The sequence below is a fragment of the Typopeltis vanoorti genome, chromosome 24, assembly GCF_054136105.1.
Source record: "Typopeltis vanoorti isolate ZY-2024b chromosome 24, IOZ_Tvanoo_1.0, whole genome shotgun sequence".
Classification (NCBI taxonomy): domain Eukaryota; kingdom Metazoa; phylum Arthropoda; class Arachnida; order Uropygi; family Thelyphonidae; genus Typopeltis; species Typopeltis vanoorti.
This window is the reverse complement of record NC_143572.1, coordinates 79,450,967-79,475,218: the sequence shown is the minus strand read 5'-3', so window position 1 is coordinate 79,475,218 and position 24,252 is coordinate 79,450,967. Positions and strand designations below refer to the sequence as shown.

Sequence of the window (24,252 nt, the reverse complement as noted above, 5' to 3'; positions counted from 1 at the left end):
GAAAAAATTAAAATCTTGGATCGGTTGAAAATTGAAGAAAACCAGGAGTTGCTGCAGGTTGTTGAATTTAAATGAATCAACAATTCGAACAATCAAACAAAATGAACATAAAATCCGAGAAAGTGTTATTGCTGGGTCAACGGTAAGTGCAAAGCGCGTTGCTCATGTTCGCGATATTTTAATAGAAAAAATAGAGATATCTCTAATGATTTGAATAGAAGATTGCACTCAAAAGAAAATTCATTTGGATGGATGGACACATTATTAAGCAAAAGAACCCGATCAAGATTCTTCAGAAGAAATCTCTCATCATGGATTTTGTGCCAGTAGGGGGTTGGTTCGAAAACTTTAAAAAGCGGTTTTCTCTGTATAATCTTAAACTCCAGGGAGAATCAGCATCAGCAGACGTTGAAGCTGCCCGGAAATACCCAGCACAACCTTTAAAAATCATTAAAGAAGGTGATTATAGTGGAGACCAGGTATTCAATGCAGATGAATCCGGGTTATATTGGAAAAAAATGCCAAAAGCACCTATATTTCGAAAAATAAGATCAGCTCCTGGATTCAAAGTTTCCAAAGATAGAATTACTCTACTGTTTTATAGTAATGCATCAAGCGATTACATGACAAAACCAATGTTTATTAACCGATCTGCAAATCCTCGTGCGATGAAAGGGCTCGTCAAGTCCACCCCACCTGTTTATTGGCGGGCCAACAAAAAGTCATGGGTTACAGCTAGCATGTTTGAAAATTGGTTTTTCAAGTGTTTTGCACCCGATGTAGAAAGTTACACAAAGAAAAAGAATATGGACTTTAAAATTCTACTAATTTTAGATAACGCACCAGGCCACCCAACAAATTTAAGCCATCCGAATATTAAAATAACTTTTTTGTCGCCTAATACTACTTCACTTATTCAACCACTCGACCAAGGAATAATATCAGCATTTAAGCCATATTATATTCGGCGAACATTTCAATTAATTTTGGAAAAAATGGAATCTAATCCAAACATGACACTGCCTCAAGCATGGAAAGAGTTTGAATAAATAAATATTGAATTGTGTAAAAATTATTTTTCTGTCCATGAAGGAATTACAACCCTCCACGCTGAATGCTTGCTGGAAAAAAAATATGGCCTGAAGCCGTTCTGGAACAAAATTTCGTACCTCCAGTGGATGCTGAGCTACGTCGTATAATAAACGTCGCACACATTTCTGGTGGACAAGGCTTTTGCGATATGGTTGAAAACGAAATTAGTGAATCTGTTTCTCCATCAATTAGATGGAGAAACTGATTTAAATGAGGAGGAACTGGTACAATTAATAGATGGCCTCGAACCAAATGATGGGGAAAGTTCTTCCGAAGATTCTGATTGTGATGAATTCAGTTTAAAGAAATTAACAGAAGCATTGGGCTTGCCAAGTCCAATGATTCGTCCAAGTCCAGCACTCCATCGAGGGACAGTGATCCCTCAATGGAGCGCTTGGGAAAATTCACGAGACAATTGGATATTTGTTTAACGCCATATTTTGAACTTAATAAAAAATTGCAACTTAGTGGGAAGCAAAGTCTTATTACTGAATTCGTGATAACTAAACCAGCCGAAATATGCAATGAAAATTACACAAATGATGTCAAAGAGATTTCAAGTGGTGACGGCCTCCGGCCACTTAAAGAACATCTAGGAAATGTTATTTCTGAACAGTGATGACGATTAAAATATGCACTTTATTTTATTGTGTCTAAAACATTTATGCATTCTGTGCAATGAAATTGATGTACAATTTGTAATTTTATACTACGTATTTGTCTCATAGTTTATGTTTTCTTAACTTACATCAATTACCTGAATTAAATAAAAACATTGTATTTGTTGGATATATCATTGTTGTTTATAGAATTTAAAAAAAAAAACGATTTCGGAAACTAACCCTACTTTTTCTATATGATCTAAGTCTCCTATAACGCGGCATTTCTATGGAACCTAACATCTGCGTTATACGAGTTATCTGTATTCGGTTGAGACAGCACGAGCTTACTATTAAACAGGAATCTGTGTAAGTAAATGAACAGAGAAAACACGCAAAGCAATAACATCACGTAGAAATATTTGGCAGTCACTTTATTATTTCAACGTAGTGATTAAGCTGGATTTTTTTAGGATTTGGAGAGGATACCCCATGGAACACTGGTAAGCAAACTAGAAAAAATGGGAATGGATATTAAATTGGTAATGGGGATAGGAGAATGGCTCATGGACAGATACCAAAAAATCAAATTTCGTAGAATATGTTAACAATTGCGTGAAGGACGCACATTGACGACGTTGTTTTATAGTTAGTAATATGAAAATCGTTAATCATTTCAAACGAAGTGAACAGTCTGAGAAAAGTGTGAAATGCGAAATTAAAAGAAAATAGACATTTATAATTAATTTACTGTGCATGGTTTTGTCAACGGTAAGAGGGTCGGAATACTTCCAAACTAACATAACATTTTAATAAGTTCCGTATAGGAGACATGTCTCAGATAATTTCGTCATATCTAGATTTATGTTCCTTCCACCGACGAAAGGTTAACAGCGTGCCATACATCGTAGTAGGGCAAGGTGAAATAGGAAGTATTGTTCAAACCTTATTTATTGCAATAAATTTTGCGTGATAGCATTGTTTTTTTCAGATTTTAAAACAAGCGCGGAATAGGGCAGATAGACACACCACAAAAAAAAAAAAAAAAAAAAAAAAAAAAAAAAAAAAAAAAAAAAAAAAAAAAAAAAAGCTGAACGCTTCTTCAAAACACGAACTATTTTTTTTAAAAAAGAAAAAATTAAGTTTTCGATAATAAAATTGAAATTGTGGTTATTACAAATTAAAAAATTATTTTGAAATAAATATTGTATCAGACAGTATTAGAAATGAAAACAAAACAAGACTGCTGAATGTATTAAGCAACACTGCTTCAGGCTCTTTAGTATCACTTCTAAAGTGGTCTTTCTTTCGCAGTAGCGTTTAGCCTATACCTGCAGCTACAGAGATTACTGTTAAGACAAAAGTTATTTACAAGCAGTAAAAGTCGTCATATTTGGAATTTTTTAAGGAAAAAAAAAAAACTCTATTGAACTTTCTTTTTTTTTTTTCTTGCATAGATGTAAACAGTTATTAAATGGTGAAAATATGGAAAGAATTTCTAAAACTTAGAATAATGTCGACAAACACCAGAACAAATGATTGTAGAGTGCAAAATAAAACGTAAGGAATTACAAGTATCTGCCTCGGCGGGTAGAACAACATGACTTCTTTTATTAAACAGTAAAATGAAGTTAGAGATATTGCATTCTTGTTGCCTAGATTATTATAATTAGACACCTCCAGGGAGTCGGAGGACTCATCATGGTATCAATATACATGGTATGCAATGCACTCGGCCAGCCAGGTTGGCCGACGATTATGAAATGATGAAACAATAGAAAAGAATTTCTAAAACTTAGAATAATGTCAACAAACATCTGATCAAATGATTCTAGAGAGCAAAATAAAAAGTCAGGAATTAGAAATATCTGCTTCGGTAGGTACAACAATATTACTGGCTTACTTCTTTCATCAAACAGTAATATGAAGTAACAGATATTGATTACTGTGTATGATGCCTTTGAAACCAGTAGAAAATTAAACAGAGTAGTTATTTATAATTCAGTTCTAGGAGTAACATTCTGAAATTAAGAAATTTATTGAATCAAAAATTTGATAAGACATAAAAGATAAATATATATAATTAAAGAAATGCATACATTTTTTTTTATTTGTAAAGTCATAGGTTAAATTTTGAACACACTTCCCTCTGTGAGAAAGAACTGTGCATTCATGGTGTGTTTAATAGTCAACAATTCAATGATTAAGAAACATAGGGCTGGATACACGTGCACACCTCACATCCTAACTGGCGAATGCATGCTGGAGTTATAAAATGAAATTCATTAGTGTAAGGACGTCCCCTGTAGACCGACGCCCCGTTGTCTAGTGTTTCCGCCAGCTCTATACTATACAAACATGACAACCTGAAATGTCCCGGCGCTTAACGTGGTGCAACTACAATAAACCTCATTTTGGCCTGAGAGAAAAATCCATCGAATTATGTCTTGAAGAACAAAAAAGGGACGTGACATATGGCAGTACAAGAGCTAGTGCTCTGTCGAACCATGTCTGTTGAATGCTCCTGCATGTAAAAAAAAAAAAAAAAAAAATCCACAGTGTAAGGGCGCCCTCTGAAACGATCACCCGGAAGAGCGTCCGGCTTATCTAGTGCTTCTGCCAGCTCTATAATATACAAAGCGTAAAACAAGTTGCATTTTTTGCTTAATGTTATTAAAAGTCGCAGTATTTATTACAAAATATTTAGTGTATATCGACATTTAATAAATATTCATGTTAAATGTGTTTTTATGTTATTTTTTCTACTCGCTTCAGCGCTCTTTGAAGAAGACGTCCCTATGCGACTCATCATCTGCTTCACGTGTAAACTCGGCACTGTAGTTATGCGCGGCATCTATACAGTGGCCCGCAACCCAAAGAAATGCGATCTCAAAAAATTCACCCACAAAAAAATTCAAACCTTTATAAAATATATATATATACAGGGTGTTCGGGATAAATTTGACAGTTTCGTAAGGAAAAAGAAAATCTTCTTTGTATCTATTAAATTTAATGAATTGACAAAAAAACATTACAGGCAGAGTTAATTACAATACTATCAACAAGATTTACTCAAAATAACCACCATTAGCATCGATCACAGCTTCAATTCTGCTTCGGAACCTCGAACAAGCTGATGCTACAGTCTCCCTGGGAAGGGCCGCAAAAACTGTTTTAATTTTATCCATTAACTGGGCTTTTGTATTACTGGAAGTGCGATTGGTGTCTTTTTCAACTGCGCCCCGTACAAAATAATCCATGGGGTTAAGGTCTGGGGAGTTTGGAGGCCAAACATTTGGACTGGTGAAGTCGTAGAAATTTTCAGACAACCATTTTTGACTTTTCCCAGAGGTGTGGCAAGGGGCCGAATCCTGCTGCCATACATACGGCCTACCATTGGCTACCCTTGTTATCCAGGGCTTGACTACAGTTAGCAACTCCACGAACAAAGCCCGAATTCCAATGCCAGGGTTCTTCAACACCTGTTCCTGCAGATTTGCGAGGAATTCTGCTGTACGAACGCAATCAGATCGTCTGCTAGGGATCTTTCTTCTTGCTACATCCTCGTAGTCACCATTGCAAGTCTCTAGTTCATGCCTGATTGTTTTTACTGTATTCAGGGAGCATTGGGCAGCAGTCGTAATATCCTTATTTTGATGGCGGGCACGAATCATCATGATACAAGTTATTCTCTTCCATGATTCATGTGGGTTCCAGCTATCCATCCTTTCTGACATCTTGTATATGAATGAAGAAGGGTCCAAACTTTTAAATGAAGAGAAGTGTGTGTTAATACATGTAACTTACGGAAAAATATAATTAATTATAAATATATCAAATTTATCCCGAACACCCTGTATATATATATATATATATATATATATATATATATATATATATATATATATATATATCCAACCATAAAAAAGAACAGAAAAAAAACGAACTAAATAACCCATAAACACTAATTATTACCAAAAAAAAGTTTTCACATACGCTTCACTGAACATCCATGGCCTAAAACAGCAATATAAATGATGTTTAACACAATTTACGGTCGTCTTAACCAGGATTACTGTTCCTGTCAAAACCCCAACTGGCACCCTCAACTGCCCCGACTACCCATTACACAGCTCTTTTCATCACAAGGGCAGATCTCCGCATTTAACAGAACCTACATACCATGTCAGAGTGAAATCCTTGATTACCTATTGTTTGATCTGCGGTGGCTCAATATTTCTCTACTAATTCAATCTGCCATTTTGGTATGATCCAGTTAGCGCTCTCCAAAGTCTGTCAACCGCTCCGTTTAGAGCTGAAATTTCGGCCATTGAAACCACAATAGTGAAGTTATCCTTCTAGAAAACTCAAAATCCACAACTTGAATTGGCTTCCCTTTCTCCGTTGTCGTAGATCAAGCAGGCAGGGATTCTGATATGTTTGCCATCAGCAATGACCTACTCAGATCATCAATCGACCTACCAGAATACTTGACAACCCCTCCAATTTGCCAATACAGTTGACCTCTTCCTAACAAGCTCCTCTTCCAGGTGTACTGCGCTTGACAATTCTATTTGTAACACAGCACTACAATGTTGCTTCTTCTGATCAAAACACCAGCTCGGACCGAATAACAGAAATCATCCTCACAGTAATGAAGGCCTTCATCTCGTATTCTGCTACAAATTCTCAGCCACCATCAAAGGACTGATGCTCAAAAAAAAGTGAACCAATGCTGTAAAAGAAAAACCTGTGCTTTACTACGAATGGCTCAAACGAAATCTTTTGTTGCTTACACTGCCTGAACTACAACCTGCAACAGTCGTAAAAGAATCATCACCAAATGGAAGTCAGACTTTGAAAGGGTGAAATGTTGCTAACTCGCCTCTGGCCAAATGGCAGTCGGTCTTTCTGGTCTCCTGCCAAGCCTATTGAGAGCAACTTCTGCTACACAGTTTCCCATCACTCTCACATTCTGATGGTACAGTAGTTATTTCACCTAAATCCAAGACCGACTTATTGGCATCACTCCTCTCTTTCAATTCCTGCATTGATGACCTGGAGAAAGGTCCCTTTCCTCCATCAACAAAGGCACTCTTCATGGCAGCCATAGTGTTCCGACAAAATGGAATCTAAAGAATTCTAACCTGAACACAAAGAAAACACTGGTCTTGATAGTAACCTGCCCACTGTGTTAAAAATTATGCCTCAAAATGAACACCTATCCTGTGTTGCCATGTCAATATATTATATTCATCTGCCATCTACTTTACAACATGAAAACAGGAGACCTATCAAAGCCATAAAAAATTTGGAGAAAACATGGTTACTGTCTACTTTTCAAAGACATTTGAGAGGGTTTGGCAAAGGAGTTTACTTAACAAACTGCCATCCTAATTTCTGCCTTACCCACTCGGCAACTGGATCAATTACTTTCTCATTGGTCACTCACTACATATCATGGTGGACGGTTTACCCTAAAGATTTAAATAACTATGTAGGACTACCCCAAGGTTCTGTTCTTTCTCCCATTCACTTCCTCTCATATATAAACGATCTGGTCTTTAAAAAACGTATCCATAGCCTAATGATGATGACAGGACACTCCGTTCCTCCTTTTCAATCGAAAAACATGTAGTACTCAAGTATTAGAATCCTCAATGTCTATCATGAGCAGTGACCTGAACTCGGAACTCAGAGCTATATTCCAGTGGGGAAAGTTCAACCTTGTAAACTTTAATGCCACCAAAACTTAGTTCTCTCTGATCTCTCACAGGAAAGAGCTTGCATCATTCCATCTTACCTTCAGTAATATTGAGATATCCAAACATGATCAGATTTTTCTTCTTGCACTGAATTGGACATCCAATCTTTCTTGGCACAACCACATTTCAGCTATAGCTTCTGCAGCCTTCAAAATACTTGAATTCAAGAAATGGTTCAACAGAGCACTAGCTCTTGTTCTGCCGTATGTGATGTATCTTTTGTTGTTCAAGACTTAATTCGATAGATTTTTCGCTCTGGCGAAAGTAAGGTTTATTGCAGTTGCACCAAATTTGGTAAACACCGTGATATTTTCAGGCTGAGATGTGTTTGTTTGGAACTACTAAGAAAGGAACCGTATGTTCTTTGAAAAACCAGACTGTTCTGGTTTCTGAAGAGGAGTGAAAGAAGTCCAGATGTATTTTTTAAGAACTTTGGCAAAACGGTGCTGATATACGATAGGGATATGTAACCTTTTTCACTGTTTTATCTTCAGTGTAGCAAGGAGGCGGATTGAAAAGTAACTTATTAACTGTTTGTTTCGAATAAATATTTTGATGAAAGTTAGTAAGAAGAAACTGAAGATTCCTGTTAATATCTTCTTCACAGAAGATTGAGCGTGTTTGCCTATCGTAGAGATAATAGCAAGCTTTTGCGGTGGATAATGATGGGACTGTACATGGTGACATCTGCTGGTGTGAGTTGGTTTCCTGTAAATGGAGATCTTTAATTTCTCAGAAATACGAGTGAGTTTGACATCCAGGAATGGAAGAGAGAGCCATTAATTTAATTTTGGGGTGTTGACTGTTGAGGTGGTCATGGAAGTTCTTTAGAGATTCATGATCGTTGCTCCAGATTAAGAAGATGTGATCGATATTTCTCTTCCACAATTTTAGTTTCAAAGGAAAGGAGGAGACAGCTTTTTTTCTTCAAAAGTTTCCAAATAAAGATGAGCTAGTATGGGCGATATCGGATTTCCCATGGCTAAACCAGATTTTTTTTTGTTTACACAAAAAAACAAGGAGCATCAGTTTCTTCTTACTACCTTTCAGCAAAATGATAATTCGAAACAAACCGTTAAATTACTTTTCAATCCACCTCCTTGCCATACTAAAGATAGAACTAGTGAAAAAGGATACACATCCCTCCTATATCAGCCCCGTTTCGTTTAAATTGGCCAAAGTTCTTAAAAAATACACCATCTGGACTTGTTTCACTTCCTTCCTTCCTTGCTAAGTAGGCTCAAAAAACCATGGCAACCTGAAATATCTCGATGCATGCTTACCGAATTTGGTGCAACTGTAATAAAACTTATTTTGGCCAGATGGAAAAAGCCATCGAATTATGTCTTGAAGAACATAAAAGTGACATCATGTATGGCAAAACAAGAGCTAGTGCTCTGTCAAACCATGTCATGAATTCAGCTGACACTAATGAGGAAAACATCACTCATCCAGTCTTATGGGACAAATCTCAAAATATATTTTTTGTGGAAGAATTGTGGAATCCAGAGATATCATTCTCAATCAAATACATCTTAACAAGAACCCCAGTTATAATATCTCAGGTGCAATCCAACTTTGGTGTTCATGAGGTGTTGCACACATCCACACACCCAACAATTAGGAGAAACCGAGAACAGCTTCAACTGTCAATCCGCTAATGCTTTAATGTATAGATTTTTATTCTTTCGCAAATTTTAGCTATTTGTTTCCTCTAATTGTGCACCTCAAGAAGTATTCTTTGTATATGACATTTATCGTACTTAATTAAAACTTTTTTTTTTACTTTTTATCTCGGGTTTCAATCAATTTAAAAACGTGACTCAGCCAAGTAAATCCATTGTCTGCTGCATGTATGAAAAGAAATTCAACAGTAGTATGCTGAGTTACATAACACCACCAAACCTACGAAAACATGATGCTCTACTACATGAATATAATAAAATACTCAGAAATACTGAATTGCCTATACACAATGACATACTAGAGCTCAAGATCTGTAGCGCTACAGCTCGACAGACTGAAATCAAGAAAGCCCCTCCATGAAGCTAAGCACCTGAGAACGATCAACTACAATACCAGAGAATAATGGAAACAAACGTAGAGCCTAAATTCCAATGCTCAACTCCAAACTTGGTTTGATAGGCATCGTCTCAACATCCCAGGTATGGATGTTGAGACGATGCCTATCAAACTGATAGGCATCGTCATAGACTGAGCCGAAAGGCATGGACAACGCTGAACAGAATTCGCACTGGACATGGAAGATGTGCAAGTGGGTAAAAATTCCCTCACTGGAATGTGACTGCAGGCAACCGAATCGATCAATCCACATCTCTACTGAGTACAGTCTTCGTGCATACACAGGACAAAGAAACGACTTCGTGCAGGCGACATCGCCTGTTATAGACTCAATCAGACAACTTGATTTTCACCTATAAGCATTTTGTTTGTTGAAAGTATAAGTGTCTTTTTTTTATTCTAATTGTTTGTCACTTACTTTTTATATATTTATTTTGACTTATGTACCTTTATAACTTCATGTAGATAGCCATACGCTTAATAATATATATATATACACACACACACATACTACTGCTGAATTTCTTTTTATACATGCAGCCCGCATTCACCAGTTAGGACGTGAGTTGTGCACATGTATCCTGCTCTATGTAAATCATTGAATTGTTGACTGCTAAAAACCCCATGAATATTATTTCTCATGGAGGTAAATATATTCAAAATTTAAATTATGACTTTACAAATCAAAGAAGAATGTATGCATTGCAGTAAGTATTTATTTATATTTTTATCTTACCAAATTTTTGGTTGAATAATTTTTTTTTAATTTTTTTATTTCAGAATGTTATGCCTAGAACTGAATTATAAATAACTACTCTTTAATTTCTACTGGTCTGAAAGTTTCACAATATCTGTTACTTCATTTTACAGGTTGATAAAACAAGTAAGCCAGTAATATTATTGTACCCGCCGAAGTTTTAGAAATTCTATTCTATATTTTAACCATTTAAAAACCATTTATGCAACAAAAAAAAAAAAAAAAAGAAAGAAAGTTCAGTAGTGTTAGTTTTTTTTTTTCTTAAAAAATTGCAAATATTACGACTATTCTTGCTGCTGGAAATAACTTTTGTCTTAACAATAATCTCCTCAGCTTCAGATAAAGGCCAAAAGCTACTGATGTATTATGCAGCACTGCTTGAGGCTCTAAAGAGCCTCAAGGAGTGCTGCATAATACATCAGCAGTCTAGTTTTGTTTTCAATTCTTTCCTAAATAGAAATACCGATATTTCTTTTACAGTCAGATATAATATTTATTTCAAAATAATTTAATGATCACAATTTCAATTTTATTATTGGAAACTTATAAATTATTTGATGCAGTTATTTAAGAAAGAAAGAAAGATTTGAATTAAGGAAAAAATGTGTATGCCTTGTATTAGTGTTCAGCTTTTTTTTTGGGGGGGGGGGGATTGGAAATAGCCTACCCTATTCCAACCTTGTGTTAAACAATTGTTTTAAAATATTCTGAAAAAAAAATTTATCAAGCAAAATTTATTGCAATAAATAAGTTCCGAACATTTTATTTTATCTTGCGCTACTATGATATACGAAATATTCATGTCGCGTTCTTATGCTTACAGATTGAGATCTACTGCTGCTGTTTCAGAACAACTCTCTCTGCTTTTATGAACAAGCCAATAAACTGCATTACATTGTTATTTCAAGGCTAATTTTAAAATATCGCAAAATTATATTCAATTGTATCTCAGAAGAACTTGTAGTTGTAAAATGCTCAAATTGTTATTATCGTTATTTCTAGCGTGCTCATTTCAATAATAATCTAATTTTGATCTAATTTTGTTTTCATACTTTTCACATATGTTCACTTCACATTTGATGTGATTAAAGATTTTCATATTTTTGTCTGTAAAGCAAAGTCGTCAAAGTGCTTTCTTCAGGCTATGTATGAAATTTGATTTTGAATAAAAATCAAAATAAACAATGGAAAGTCGACAACACATTTTTTTTTTTCAAAATATTTTAAATAATTATCTTGAAAAATGTTCTTCGAGAACAAATAAAATATGCTGTCGACTAGACAGAATTAGCACAAAAAATTAAAAATTACATTAGTTTTCCAAGGTAATGTAATTATTATTATTATTATTATTATTATTTTGACACCTCCAGGGAGTCCAAAGACTCATCGAGGGAGAGTGTGCCGACAGCATCGAACGATTGGCCCCCTTCCAACTACTAACCGCGCTCAAACTTACTTAACTGAGCCATTAGTAGCAGAGGCTCTACCAATCGACCAACCTTCGCCGGCTCCAAGTGAAAAAGTATGCAAGGATCTCTTATTTTGTCCTGGCATTAAAAATTGTACAATAAAAGGAGAAAACAAAAATAATTTCTATATTTTTTGTCTATCCCATATAAGTCCAGTTACCAGCATGGAACTGCATTTCTTCTTATTTGCAAATTATAAGCTGCGAAAATTGTGAATTCTCTTCAGGCTGAAGGTTTATCGCACATTCAAATGAACATGATGCAAAACCGCACTTCTAGTCCATGAACTTCCAACAGAGCATGCATTGTATCCAGATTTTGCCGGACGTTAACGTATGGGAGGTTAACGTATGTATTTTTCTAAGTACACACTTTTTCATAAAAAGAAAAATTCAAGTAGTTCTCACTTTATGAGTTTTAATCTTAATGCATTTTTTGGATTGGAATTTTTATTTTAAATTGTGTGAGGTGAAGGCAATTAGGGGTGTATACGTAGAATTATGCAGTGTATAATGCCATACCTCTCTAAATCCTATCCTTACCTCATCGTGGCAGAGATGTGAACAGGTGAAGTATCTAACAGATAAGTTTAGGTGTTGACGGTTATTTGTAATTTATTTTTCATGGTATTAACAACTTCACACAATTTTATCAAAGAGGTATTTTATTAACTGCTTATTTTGGCTGAATTTCAACTCAGCATCATCAGAGCACAGCATAGTGAGTGAGTGAAACAATACAATTGCAATGGACAAAAGATCTAAAGTCCTATTTTTTTGCATCCTCTAATGCGAGAAAAAAAAAAAGCTATGCAGAAATTTCTCTAAGGATAACAGTCTCCCAAATTTTTGGCAAATTAATGCAACCATATTCATGTTTCTTAAGTTTGCAAGAATTCTTCAAAGCCATTGCTGACTCAAAAAATAATCTTTCAGATCTGAAATGACTACTAAACAGTTATTCCTAGACTTCGTAAACAGTTATTTGATTCTTTTTCTACTGTGAAGTGGATTTTGGGGTGTTTCTCTTTAGGTAGAGCAACTTTTTAGGTAGAAAATTCTACAAATAGATTAATGGTACTGCTATGGTTGAACCCATAGCAGTACCATTAATCTATTAGCAAATTTTTACATGGCTTGTATGTAGCTGTGGTAAGTAGTTTGTTTTCAAAGTGTTCCACGTAAAAATTTCCTAACGGGGAGGAACCCATAGCAGTACCATTAATCTGTTTGTAGAATTTTCCTCATCATGTAAAATAACCTGCATTCATAGTAAATTTAAATAATTCAAAAATATCATGGGGAAATTTAGACTTGACTAAACAGCCAACACCCCGAAATCCACTTCACAGTAGAAAAAGAATCAAATATCTGTTTACCATTTCTTGACACATCAGTCACCTGCCTTTCAGATGGATCACTATCTTTTTCAATTTACAGAAAGCCTACACACACACACAGGAAGATACCTAAATAAACAATCACATCATCATCCAATCCAACAGTATGGCATTTTAAAAACACTTACACACAGAGCCAGAGCCATCTGTTCTAACTATACAGCTCTGACCACAGAAATCAAATATCTCTGCCATACGTTCTTAGCTAACAGCTGTAATCCCTACAAAATAAATAAAATCCTACAGAGGCCCATTACTCTGCCCTCTCCTAATACACAAGAATACAACATGACCATTTCTATTCTCTATTGTCCCAAAAATTAGGGAGAATTTTATCCTAAGAGAAACTCCTGCATAGCTGTTTTTTCTTCCGTTAAAGGGCACCGAAATAGGACTTTAGATCTTTTGTCCATTGCAATTGTATTGTGTCACTCACTCACTGTCAAGTCTACAAGTGCTCCGATGATGCCGAGTTGAAATTCAGCAAAATATAAGCAGTTAATAAAACATTGCTTTGATAAAATTATGTGGTGTTGTTAATACCATGAAAAATAAGTCATGAACAGATGAAGTATGTTGGAAGCTTGGTCTTCCAGAAGGGCCGCCCTAGGCATGAAGGCTACATCAATATTCCTGGCTAACGTGAGAGGCAAATGGTAATCGGGCTAGCAACTCGTCATTGGATGTAAAACAACATTGTTCAAGAAACCAAGAGAAATATGAATCGGATGGGAAAATTGGATATTGATCAGAAATGGAAAAGAATACAATATCGAATCATAAAACTAACAACATGGAATGTAAGAGCAATTAATGGAAAAGAGGGAGAACTTATTCAAGAAATAACCAAAGAAACATTAAAATATGTAGCATAACAGAAACAAGAAAAAGAGAAATGGAATGGAATAATGAATATACATGACTAACATTTATATAAAGCGGAGTAAAAAAAAACAAAATAGAGCTGAAGCTGGAGTGGGAATAGTAATACATAAAGAGTTAAAAGAAAATATAGAAGAATATAAATATATAAATGAGAGAATATAATTTAATTAAATATAATTACAGTATATGCTCCAGAAGAATGAAGAAAAGAAAAAACAGAATCTTTTCATTATGACTTACAACAAATAGTACAAGAAATAAAACCAAATGGAAAATTAATTATAACACGAGACCTAAATGCAAGAATTGGAAATATACCCATAAACTGAATTATGCAAAGATTTAATGAAGAAACAATAAAGGAGAAACATTGATAGAACTCTGATCAAAAATAAGTTCGAAATAATGAATACGTTTTATCAGCATAAAAAAACATTTGGGAACACAAAAGGGCAGGAATCAATAATCGATTATATTATATGCAATAAAAGTAATACACCCATCACAAATAGAAGATGTAATAGTCTTAACATCAGTAGAAATTGGAAGTGACTGTAACCTGTTAATATGTGAACTAAGACTTTACAAGAAATGGGTGAAAATAAAATTTAATGAAAATCAACACAATGCAAAAATAAAATTGAAAGTGGAATTATTAAAAAAAGAAAGGATAAAAACATCATACTACAACAGATTAAAACAAAGTTCGAAGATAACTCACTAAGCAGTGAACAACATGAAGATGGTTTAATGAAAGAATAAAAATATTAAGAAATGAAAACAAATAAGTGGAACGAATATAAAGAAATAAAGTTAATCAAAAGAAAATAGAAAGTAAAAATCAATTTTGGGATTCATATACAAAAGATCTTGAATATGATTTTTGGTATATAGTAACAAATGTGGAGATTTATTAATACCCAAAAGAAAGAAGAAGCAGAATATATCACGAATATTAAAACTGGAAACAGAAGAATTGGAAAATTATTTTAAAAACCTTATAATTAAATAGTTGAAATAAAAGTAGAATTAGGTAAACAAACAAACCAAGAAGAAGAAATAAATACAACTGAGATAAAAACTGAAAAAATCATGAAATTGAAATCACTAAAACTGAAGAATAGGAAATCTCAGGGTCTAGATATACTATACAATCAAATAATAAAAAAAAAAGATCGTGGTAGAATGGAAAAAAAATTAATAATATGAATATTTAAAAAAGGAGATTAAAAAGAAAACAGAAAATTATCTTCTCTTCCATTCATGGTGGTTGAGTTCCTCAAAGACAAATCTTTGTCATTTCTTTCTGTCTTCTTATGAAGTTCTATTCTGGAGTTGAAGTGGGTGCTTTCTTTAAACTTGTCAACCCATTTCTTTCTTGGTCTTCTTCTGCTAGGCTGTCCTTCGATTCTATCATTTAATATGTTACGTAGTCTTTCTTGGTTCATTCTTGAAACATGTTCAAGCCAGCTCAGTTGGCTCTATTTTTAGTGCAGTAATTATTGTTTCTTCAAAGTTAAGTTCTTTGGCATTTTCATTTGTTTTTCTTTCTGCCTAGTTTGTTCTATTGATTTTTCTTAGGCATTTCAGAATTCAAAAGCAGAGTTTATCCATTTCTATTTTTCTGAAGATCCATCATTCTGAGCCATAGAGTACTGTGGAAATTATCATTGTTTTATATATCTTTAATTTGAGTTCTTTGCTTAATCTGTTATTGTTGCATATTTTTGTTGTCTGCCAATTGTTATCCATCCATTATTGATTTGGTGTTTTATGGTTTCGAAATGGTCTAGATCTTGAGTGATCATTGATCCTAGGTAATTGAACTGCTTTACTTGTTCTATATTATAGTTTCTTATTTTTGTTTGGATTGCTTCCCATTTTCTTCCTATTACCATTAGTTTTTGATTCACTAAAATCAATTTTCATATCATATTTGTTACTTGTTTAGCTTGGTCAGGATATTTTCTAATTTCTCTTGGCTGTCTGTAGTGATACTACATCGTCAGCATACTTTAAATGTGTTATATTTCTTACATTTACCATTATGCCTTCACACATCTGCAGTGCTTCATCTACTACTTCTTTTAGGTACAGGACGAATAAATATAGTGACAACAGACAGCCAAGCATAACTCCTTTTTTAATTGCTATTTGATATGTTTCTATGTTTTTGTATTTTACTATTGATTGTGCTTCTGAATTGTAATTCTTGATACAATTATATGGGTATTTGTCAAACCATCTGTTTTCTAGAATTTTAATGAGTTTGCTTCTGTTTATCGAGTCACAAGCTTGTTTGAAGTCAATAAAACAGCAGTATAGTTTATTTTTGTCTCTCATAAGATCCACTAATCTGATTAATGTGAAAATTGCATCTATCGTGCTTCTGCTATTTCAAAATCCCATTTGCTCTTCTTCCATCTGTTCTTCAGAAATGGATAACTCTATCTTGAAGAATCCTGATGAATATTTTATAGCAGTGGCTTAGAAGGGTGATTGGTATATATTTAATACAGGATCTGGCATCTCCTTTTTTGTGGATGGATATGATCTAGCCTGCTCTCCATTCTGTTAGTAAATTTTCTTTCTTTAGTATTTTGTTGAACAGTTTCCTTAGGAAATTTATTTTGCTCTCTCCACAATTTTGTAGAAGTCCTTTTTGAATGGTGGAAACATAAGCGCCCGAAAGCTGCTTTGCTTATCGATTCTGATACCTCCGTACAACCCTAAATAGGGTGAGCCAGGTGCTCGCTAACTCTTAATACATGACTGTTTCATACAGATTAAGGGATCGAAGTCCACGGGACTGTAATCCATCAAGCCATATCAGGTTATCAGGTTATCAGCTTGATTGCTCTCTAAATTTTAATGTCATGCACTGACAGGTCAGGCTTCTGATGATTTTTTGTACTGATTTCACTGTTTTGCGAAGTAAAAATAAAAAAAAAAAAATTTAAAACGTTACAGTTAGAGTTGTCGCATCTAAGTAACACACGGACCCTGCATGGGAAGCGGCTATTTACTCGCATATCGGCTATATTATCGGCTATTTACTCGCATACTTAGCAGTGTATCGCCATATCCTAAGATTGGCACTTGCCATGCACGTAAGTCAGAAGTTTATGGCAGTACTCGGGTATTGAAACCATTTTCGTTGACTGTTAAGATACTATAAAGCGCACACAATTATCAGTTATATCACCTTGTAAAACAGTTGATAAGGTTCATGACACTAAAATTTACTTACTAATTCGCAGTTAACCATACCGTGAGACCATATTACAGCAACTTACTCATGCTTCGTCACTGGAGTTCAAAATAAGGACTTCGCTAGGGATAGTGCAACAAACGACATCGGCTTGTGTATTTCACTGCTATGGACGACACCTGTCGTAATTAAATTCAATCGGATGAAGAACAGTAATATAAAATTATATATAGTATTTCATACATAGTGGTAAAGTGTTTAATTCGCGGTTTTTGAAGTGTATAAAAGAAGTGGAAGGTCTTGAAGAAACTGGTGATGAAAATAATTGCACTTTAATTTTTACTCTCTTCAGAATGGTGTGAAACTCCATCATTTGCCATTGAATATTCAGTAGGTAGGCTGCAGAACAAGAAATCATTGCTCTTGTTGCCTACATTGCTCAAACCGTAGCGAAATGGACGATGAAATAAATTCGTTAAAACTCAGGGAACCCAAAGCACACAATTGTGAGTTGTTTATGCAAATTCTTCAGATAAATAATCCTTACATAATATCAGATATATGAAGAGACAAAGGCTTCAATTAGGCGATATATGACTTGTTTAAGTTAAGGGATATTACATCCCGTATTGTTTCTTAGCCGAATAAGAAAGTCAAAGAGTTTCATGCCGAATATAGTAGCAACTATATAAAGTTCGGCTATTCCAAGCGTAAGCAAATACCTGGATACTGCCGCAGCTGACCCTTAAGGTAGTGCAAGCTGAGGCACCTCGTGTCAAAGATGGAGCCAGCTCCGATCACTATTTTGATATTTACCCATAATGTGAACTTAGCTCCTGGGAGCTGTATTACTGTTCAACATTATGAGAGAAGGTCACTACCCAGACCGGTTTCAACCTTATGAATAGGTGAAGCAGGCTCTAAAAATAAGACTAACCCAAAAGATCGCCCAACTTAGCGTTGTTCCACCGACGACAGGCTCACCCCGTCACCGAGAAGAACTTCTCAGCATTGGCTCTACCCAATGGCAGGCTCACCCCACCACCAAGCACAGCCATAATCTCAACGGTGGCCCCACTCAGAGACAGGCAAAAACCTACCTCCAAGTGGAGCATCTCAAAGCCAGATCCTCCCCGCACTGGTTTCCACCCTCATTGGGGTCTCATCAGTGAGTAGGTAGACCTAGTTAATGTCAAGTTTGTAGCAAACAGAATTTACAACCCTTCTATGAGTATTGCCAAGAGGTGTCCTAATAAATTTTTAGATATAAGAAGAGCCAAAGGCTTCAATTCGGCGACATATGACTTGTTTAAGTTAAGAGATATTACATTCCATATTGTTTCTTAGCAGAATTGGAAACTCAAAGCCAGATCATGCCGAATATAAGAGAAACTATATAAAGTTCGGCGATTCCAAGCATAAGCAAATACTTGGATACTGCCGCAACTGACCCTTAAGGTAGTGTAAGCCGAGGCAACTCATATTAAAGATGGAGCAAGCTCCGATCACTATTCTTGATATTTACCCATAATGTGAACTTAGCTCCTAGGAGCTGTATTACTGTTCAACATTATGAGAGGTCACTACCCAGACCGGTTTCAATCTTTATTGAGGTCTTATCAGTGAGTAGGTAGACCTAGTTAATATCAACTTTGTAGCGAACAGAACTTACAACCCTTCAATGAGTATTGCCGAGAGGTGTCCTAATAAATTATTAGATATATGAAGAGCCAAAGGCTTCAATTCGGCGACATATGACTTGTTTAAGTTAATGGATATTACATCCCATATTGTTTCTTAGCCGAATAAGAAACTCAAAGAGTTTCAATTATTAGATATATGAAGAGCATATGGGATGTAATATCCCTTATCTTAAACAAGTCATATGTTGCCGAATTGATGCCTTTGGCTGTTCAATTACTCCAAGGTAGAGTAGGAGGTGAGAATTGATTTTCTCCATCCATTTTACCAGGGGAGTAAGAGAATGTGTGTATAGATGGCATAGGATAGGAGTCAGTTCTGCTGCACAGACCTTCAGGACAATTGGAGGAATGCTATCAGGACCAGCAGCTTTTCTGTGTCTACTTTTGACAGCAGGTTTATGATTTCTATCTTGCAAAAGGATACAGAGGGCTTTGTATGTTGGGTATTTGGCACAACCGGGAGTATTTGCCATTGTCAGTTATGCATGCATTGGAGGCAAAGTGTGAAGCCAGGAGATTAGCTTTTTCTGCAGGTGATGTTGCAATTGAGCCATCTGGGTATGATATGGGGTGAGAGTAGTGTAGGGCAAAAGTTACGACCAATTGCTTTGGCAAGAGACAAAGAGCATGGCTGCTGCTAGGATAGGCCTGCAAGTTTCCTGCTATTTTACCTTTTAAATTCTGTTTTGGAATCATTGATGATTATTTTGCATCTGTTTCGGGCTTCAGATAGGCATTGAAGAGGGAATGGAATTCTTAATTTGAGCCAGTTGCAGTATGCCTGATTTTTCATTTGTAAAGCCTTGACATATCTTTTGGAGAACCTGGCGTTGGATAGGTGATGGCAGTTCAGATTGTTTTTGGAAAAGTTTGTTATCATGCCAGTGAGGACTTTGGTGATGTGTTTGGTGCATATGTTTGGATTGGAAGACGGCAAACAATAGTCCAACCATGAGAATGCAGCGTACTAGTCTCGGTGGCTGTCCCATTTGGCACTGTAAAAACGACAAACTACTCTTGTGCAGGTTTGACTGTGTAAGCGTTGTTGCACTGGGCTGGAGATGAACACTAGGTTGTGGTCAGAATTACCCAGGGGTGGGGCTCATACATTCACTGTATATTTCAGTTGCAAGAACTGTACAACTGGAAGAGGAAAACCAGTTGCTGGTATGGACATTAAAATCACCTCGGAGTGATGATTTCACTATTAGGATAGTGGGACTGGAGGAAATCAGCTTTTTTGGAGAGAAAATTAAAGAGCTCGTGGGTAATTGGTGGTATTGGGAGAGTGATAGAGAGAGCAGATGAATTTGACTAGGTGGGGGAGAGATATTTTGGTTTGTTTGTAGTCTATGGTCCAGCTGTTGTCTGCCTTTTCGCGTTTTCCTTCTAGTTGTCCTCGGAGTTGGTGTCTTTGTTCCCTTTGTACAAAGATTAAGTCAGATCGAGCACGTACACGTACGCTCCTTTAGCTTGCTATTTATCGCCGTTATTAATTTGGAAGTGTTTGTCCGTGTATCACAGATCACTTTCACGAGACGTGGAAAGTTCGTTCTCTCCTTTCTTTTGTTCATGGGACAGAAACGATGATATTTGATGACATTCCTGAGATCGAAGTTGCATTCACCAGGTAGTTCGTTAACTTCTCCTTTTAAATATTTACCGTTTTCCTCCGGAAAGTTCAGGAAAACTGCTTTGAGTCTACTGTTTTCGGCCTCGAGCAACGTGTGTACCGTTCAACCGATTAAATCACGGAGTTCGTTAGCCAGTACAGATGCACTTGAGATCGACAGCTGGTCGTCGAGTATCTCCAGCTTTATTTCTAACTTTCGGATTTTGGACGAGAAAGTATCGATCGTGTTATTCAGGTGAGGTTTTCATCTCGTTTGAGATTTTCATCTTGGTTGCCTAGGTTCAGTACGAGAGCCGGGCCTAGTGGAATTTTTACCTGGAAACTTTCACCTGAGGTAGGAGGATAAATTTTCGGCCCTATGTATATAGTTTTTTATTTCTAATAAGTATTAAATAAAAATAAATAAATAAATGATTTTGGGAACAAAATAAATTTATTAATTATCAAATTAAAAAGTCACAGAATGCAGTAATAGTACAATAGTAGTAGGAACAGAAAATTACACATATTAAAAATAAAATCACACCAACCTTAACAAAAGAAAAACAAAATAAGTATTACACATGAGATGAGTTAAAATATTAAAATTTTTCAGTTTTTTTTTGTCTTTATTATTAAATTTTTAATTTAATAATACAGACAAAATAATATTAATAACATTTATATAAATTATGAGCCTGTGTAGCTCAGTGGATGTGGTGTTTGCACACCACGGCGCTTGGCCGCACGAAGGAAGATTGAGTTTCGAGTTTAGTCGGTGAATACAGGAAATTTTTCTAAGCCTTTTTTTGACCGTTCCCGAGTTAGTTGATCTCTGGCACGGGCAAGCGGGTTTTTCCTCCCGGAAACTCAAGAAAATCGACCGTAGAACCCACATTATTTCAGACATTAAATATATTGTGTTAGGGTTAGGGACCACGAGATGGAGGCACATTTCAGCTGTCTCTCTTCACTGTGTACTGCTTAATTAGTGATAGCCTTAGGCCATCTATCTCTGATTGGTACCAGTGGAGATTGAACTGCCCACTCAGGCTCCAAAAGTTAGATAGGGCTAAATGGCCTCGCCTACTCCCTGTATACGGGAATAAAAAGGCATTAGCTGATTTTTTTTATATAAATAAATACCAATACCAATATAAAATCTTTTTTGAAGTTTCACTTTTCTTGCTTTTAGTAAAGCCAATTCATCAATTATTTTATCAAAATTAATTTGTTTTGTAAATTCTTGTTCGATTGATAAAATCGCCCTATTTGACAATTTTTCCTGAGCAAATGACGATCTTAAATATGTTTTGATGATTTTTAGTTTATTGTAGCCGCTTTCACCAGAAGCTACAGTAACAGGTAGTGTTAGGACTATTCCCAATGTAACTTCTAAATTTGGATAGGACTGAACTAAACTGTATTCATGAATCATTTTTAAAAGATTTAAACTTGTAGCTGCTTTAAAGTCTGGAATTAACGTCATTGCCTGATTTTTGAAACTGATTATTTCTGATAATAATTCTACAGAATTTATATCGTTTGGATATTTATGGGATAAATCACAAGCTACTTGTTTAAATTTTCTGTATCCATCATATTTAATTTTTCGCCTGTTAAAAATTCGAAGTCAGACGAAATCCCATATCGTTTTTCATATCTCCATCTAAGTTGTGTTATTAAAATATCTATTATTCCTTTCATTTCTATTTTAAATAAATATTTATCATTATACGGCACTGATTGCTGTCATCTAATTTAATAATTTGGCTTCGTCTATTTTCAAAATCTCTAGACAATTCCATTTCTGAAGCCCAATTTTCACTTTTATTATTATTATTATTATTATTATTATTATTATTATTATATGATCATCCGCATGGAGTCGGAAGACTCATTGCGACGGAAGACTCATTGCGATTGCAATCCTTAAATGTCCCTGGTCTTGTAAATTGTTGATATTTCAAGTGAATGATCTGGAAGAAACTGTTGATGAAAATACTTCCCCTTTCAGGTTTACTCGTTTCAGGATCAAACCAGCCATCGCTAGTCACTGCTTGAAGTAAACAGCAGGTGACATACAAGAAAGCGTTGATCGCATTTCTTTTATTTTTAACGAAAATTCGTTAAAAATAATGGGATCAAAATGAACCAAAGTTCAGAAGTTGTTTATGAAACTAAAAAACTTCTCAACGTTAAAAAATATTATCTTTTTATAAAGTTTTTCTTCGTAATGAATTTAAAACAGTTCACTTCACTAGGTCATCCTTTGTCAGTCTATAGTGTTACAATAGCTGGCAAAAAAAAAAACATGAAGTAGGAATATCCAAATGAATGCAGTGTAGCTAATTATGTTTACATAACAGCCATTTTAATCAGCATTAAATAGTATACAACTATTCGAAACTTCACTGCCTTCATCTTTCCTGCTGATTGATGTATTATTTAGAGAATTCAATCGCTACGCAAAAACGCGTACATCTTTCAGCGCTTCAGAAATTGCTTAAAAAAGAAAATTTTCCAATTGTTGGGTTCCCAATCTCTTCTCAGGGTTGGGAATTCAGATTTTTACGATCTTACCTTCATATATCGCATTCCGCTTCAACCAAATATATTGAACATAAAGTATGTTGAACACGGCAATAATCTAAAGAAAGGTTGAAGCTGCTCAACATACTTCTTGTTTATCCGGATTTTAATATTTCATTTATTAATTTTAGTAGGATAGGATCTATTGCATTTATCTGTTGCTTGATATCCTTAGGTCTTATACAATCGATTCCTGTTCATTTCTTGGTTTGTTTTGATGTATTACAGAGAGAAGTTCTGCTTCTTTTATGGTTGGAAACCATAATGTCTGCTTTGATTGCGGTCAAAGTGGAAGAAAACGTATTTGGATTCGAGGGATATTTCTGTGTAGTTTTTTTGATAGAGACTTCAAAGTATTGGGTAGAGTTATCTATTAATTGTTGGATAGAACTTTCTCGAATGTGTTTTATGATTTCAGAGGTGGTGGCATTGGTAGCACAATTTAATATCGCGTTGATCAGATGCCAGGTGTGTTTCGTGTTATTTTCTGATGAGGTTGATTTTTCTTTGTTTCTTTGTAACAGTTTCTTTCTGTTTCTTATTTGCTTTGTAAGACGATTCCTTGGTATCTTATATACAGTGTTTAAAGCTGCGTTATTTGGATACCGCTTTAAATGTTTCCATAGGATGTCATTTCTGTGTATATCCAGGATTATAGTTTGCGTTATCCATGGATTTTGGCTTGTTTTTTGAACGAATTCTGACGTTCTTTGCAGCTTTTTTTATATATTTCATACAGTGAAAATATTATGTTGTTGTATATGGTATGTATTTAATCTGGTGACGCCATTTATTTCTAGTCTATTTTTATTTTTTCCTAGTTGACTATTTCTTCGTCTATTATTGTTTTTGTTGCGTTTCATACGTGGAGCATTGCATGGATGTTGTCTTAGTGTGCAGGTTTAGAGCTGTTAAGTAATGGTTTGCTACATTGCATTTTATGTCTGCTGCACTATTTGGTGGTGGCCGAATGTTTACATGATCTAAGCAAGAAGCTGTGATAGATTTCGGACTATTTCTCCTCTAGTATTTGATATTATGGTAATATTGAGTTATACATAGATAGCGTATCTGGGTATTGTA

The 24,252-nt window shown here is 35.2% G+C and overlaps 1 protein-coding gene across 1 annotated transcript in view; it reads right to left on the bottom strand.

Annotated features, from left to right (window-relative positions):
• LOC150093438 (uncharacterized) overlaps positions 1-22,066 on the bottom strand; it is a 32,308-nt gene extending 10,242 nt beyond the window's left edge. Inside the window, exon 1 of the mRNA XM_090413613.1 lies at positions 21,724-22,066. Coding sequence (XP_090269739.1) covers positions 21,724-22,066 — 343 coding nt within the window. The remainder of the gene's footprint in view (positions 1-21,723) is intronic.
• Positions 22,067-24,252: the final 2,186 nt, after the last annotated feature.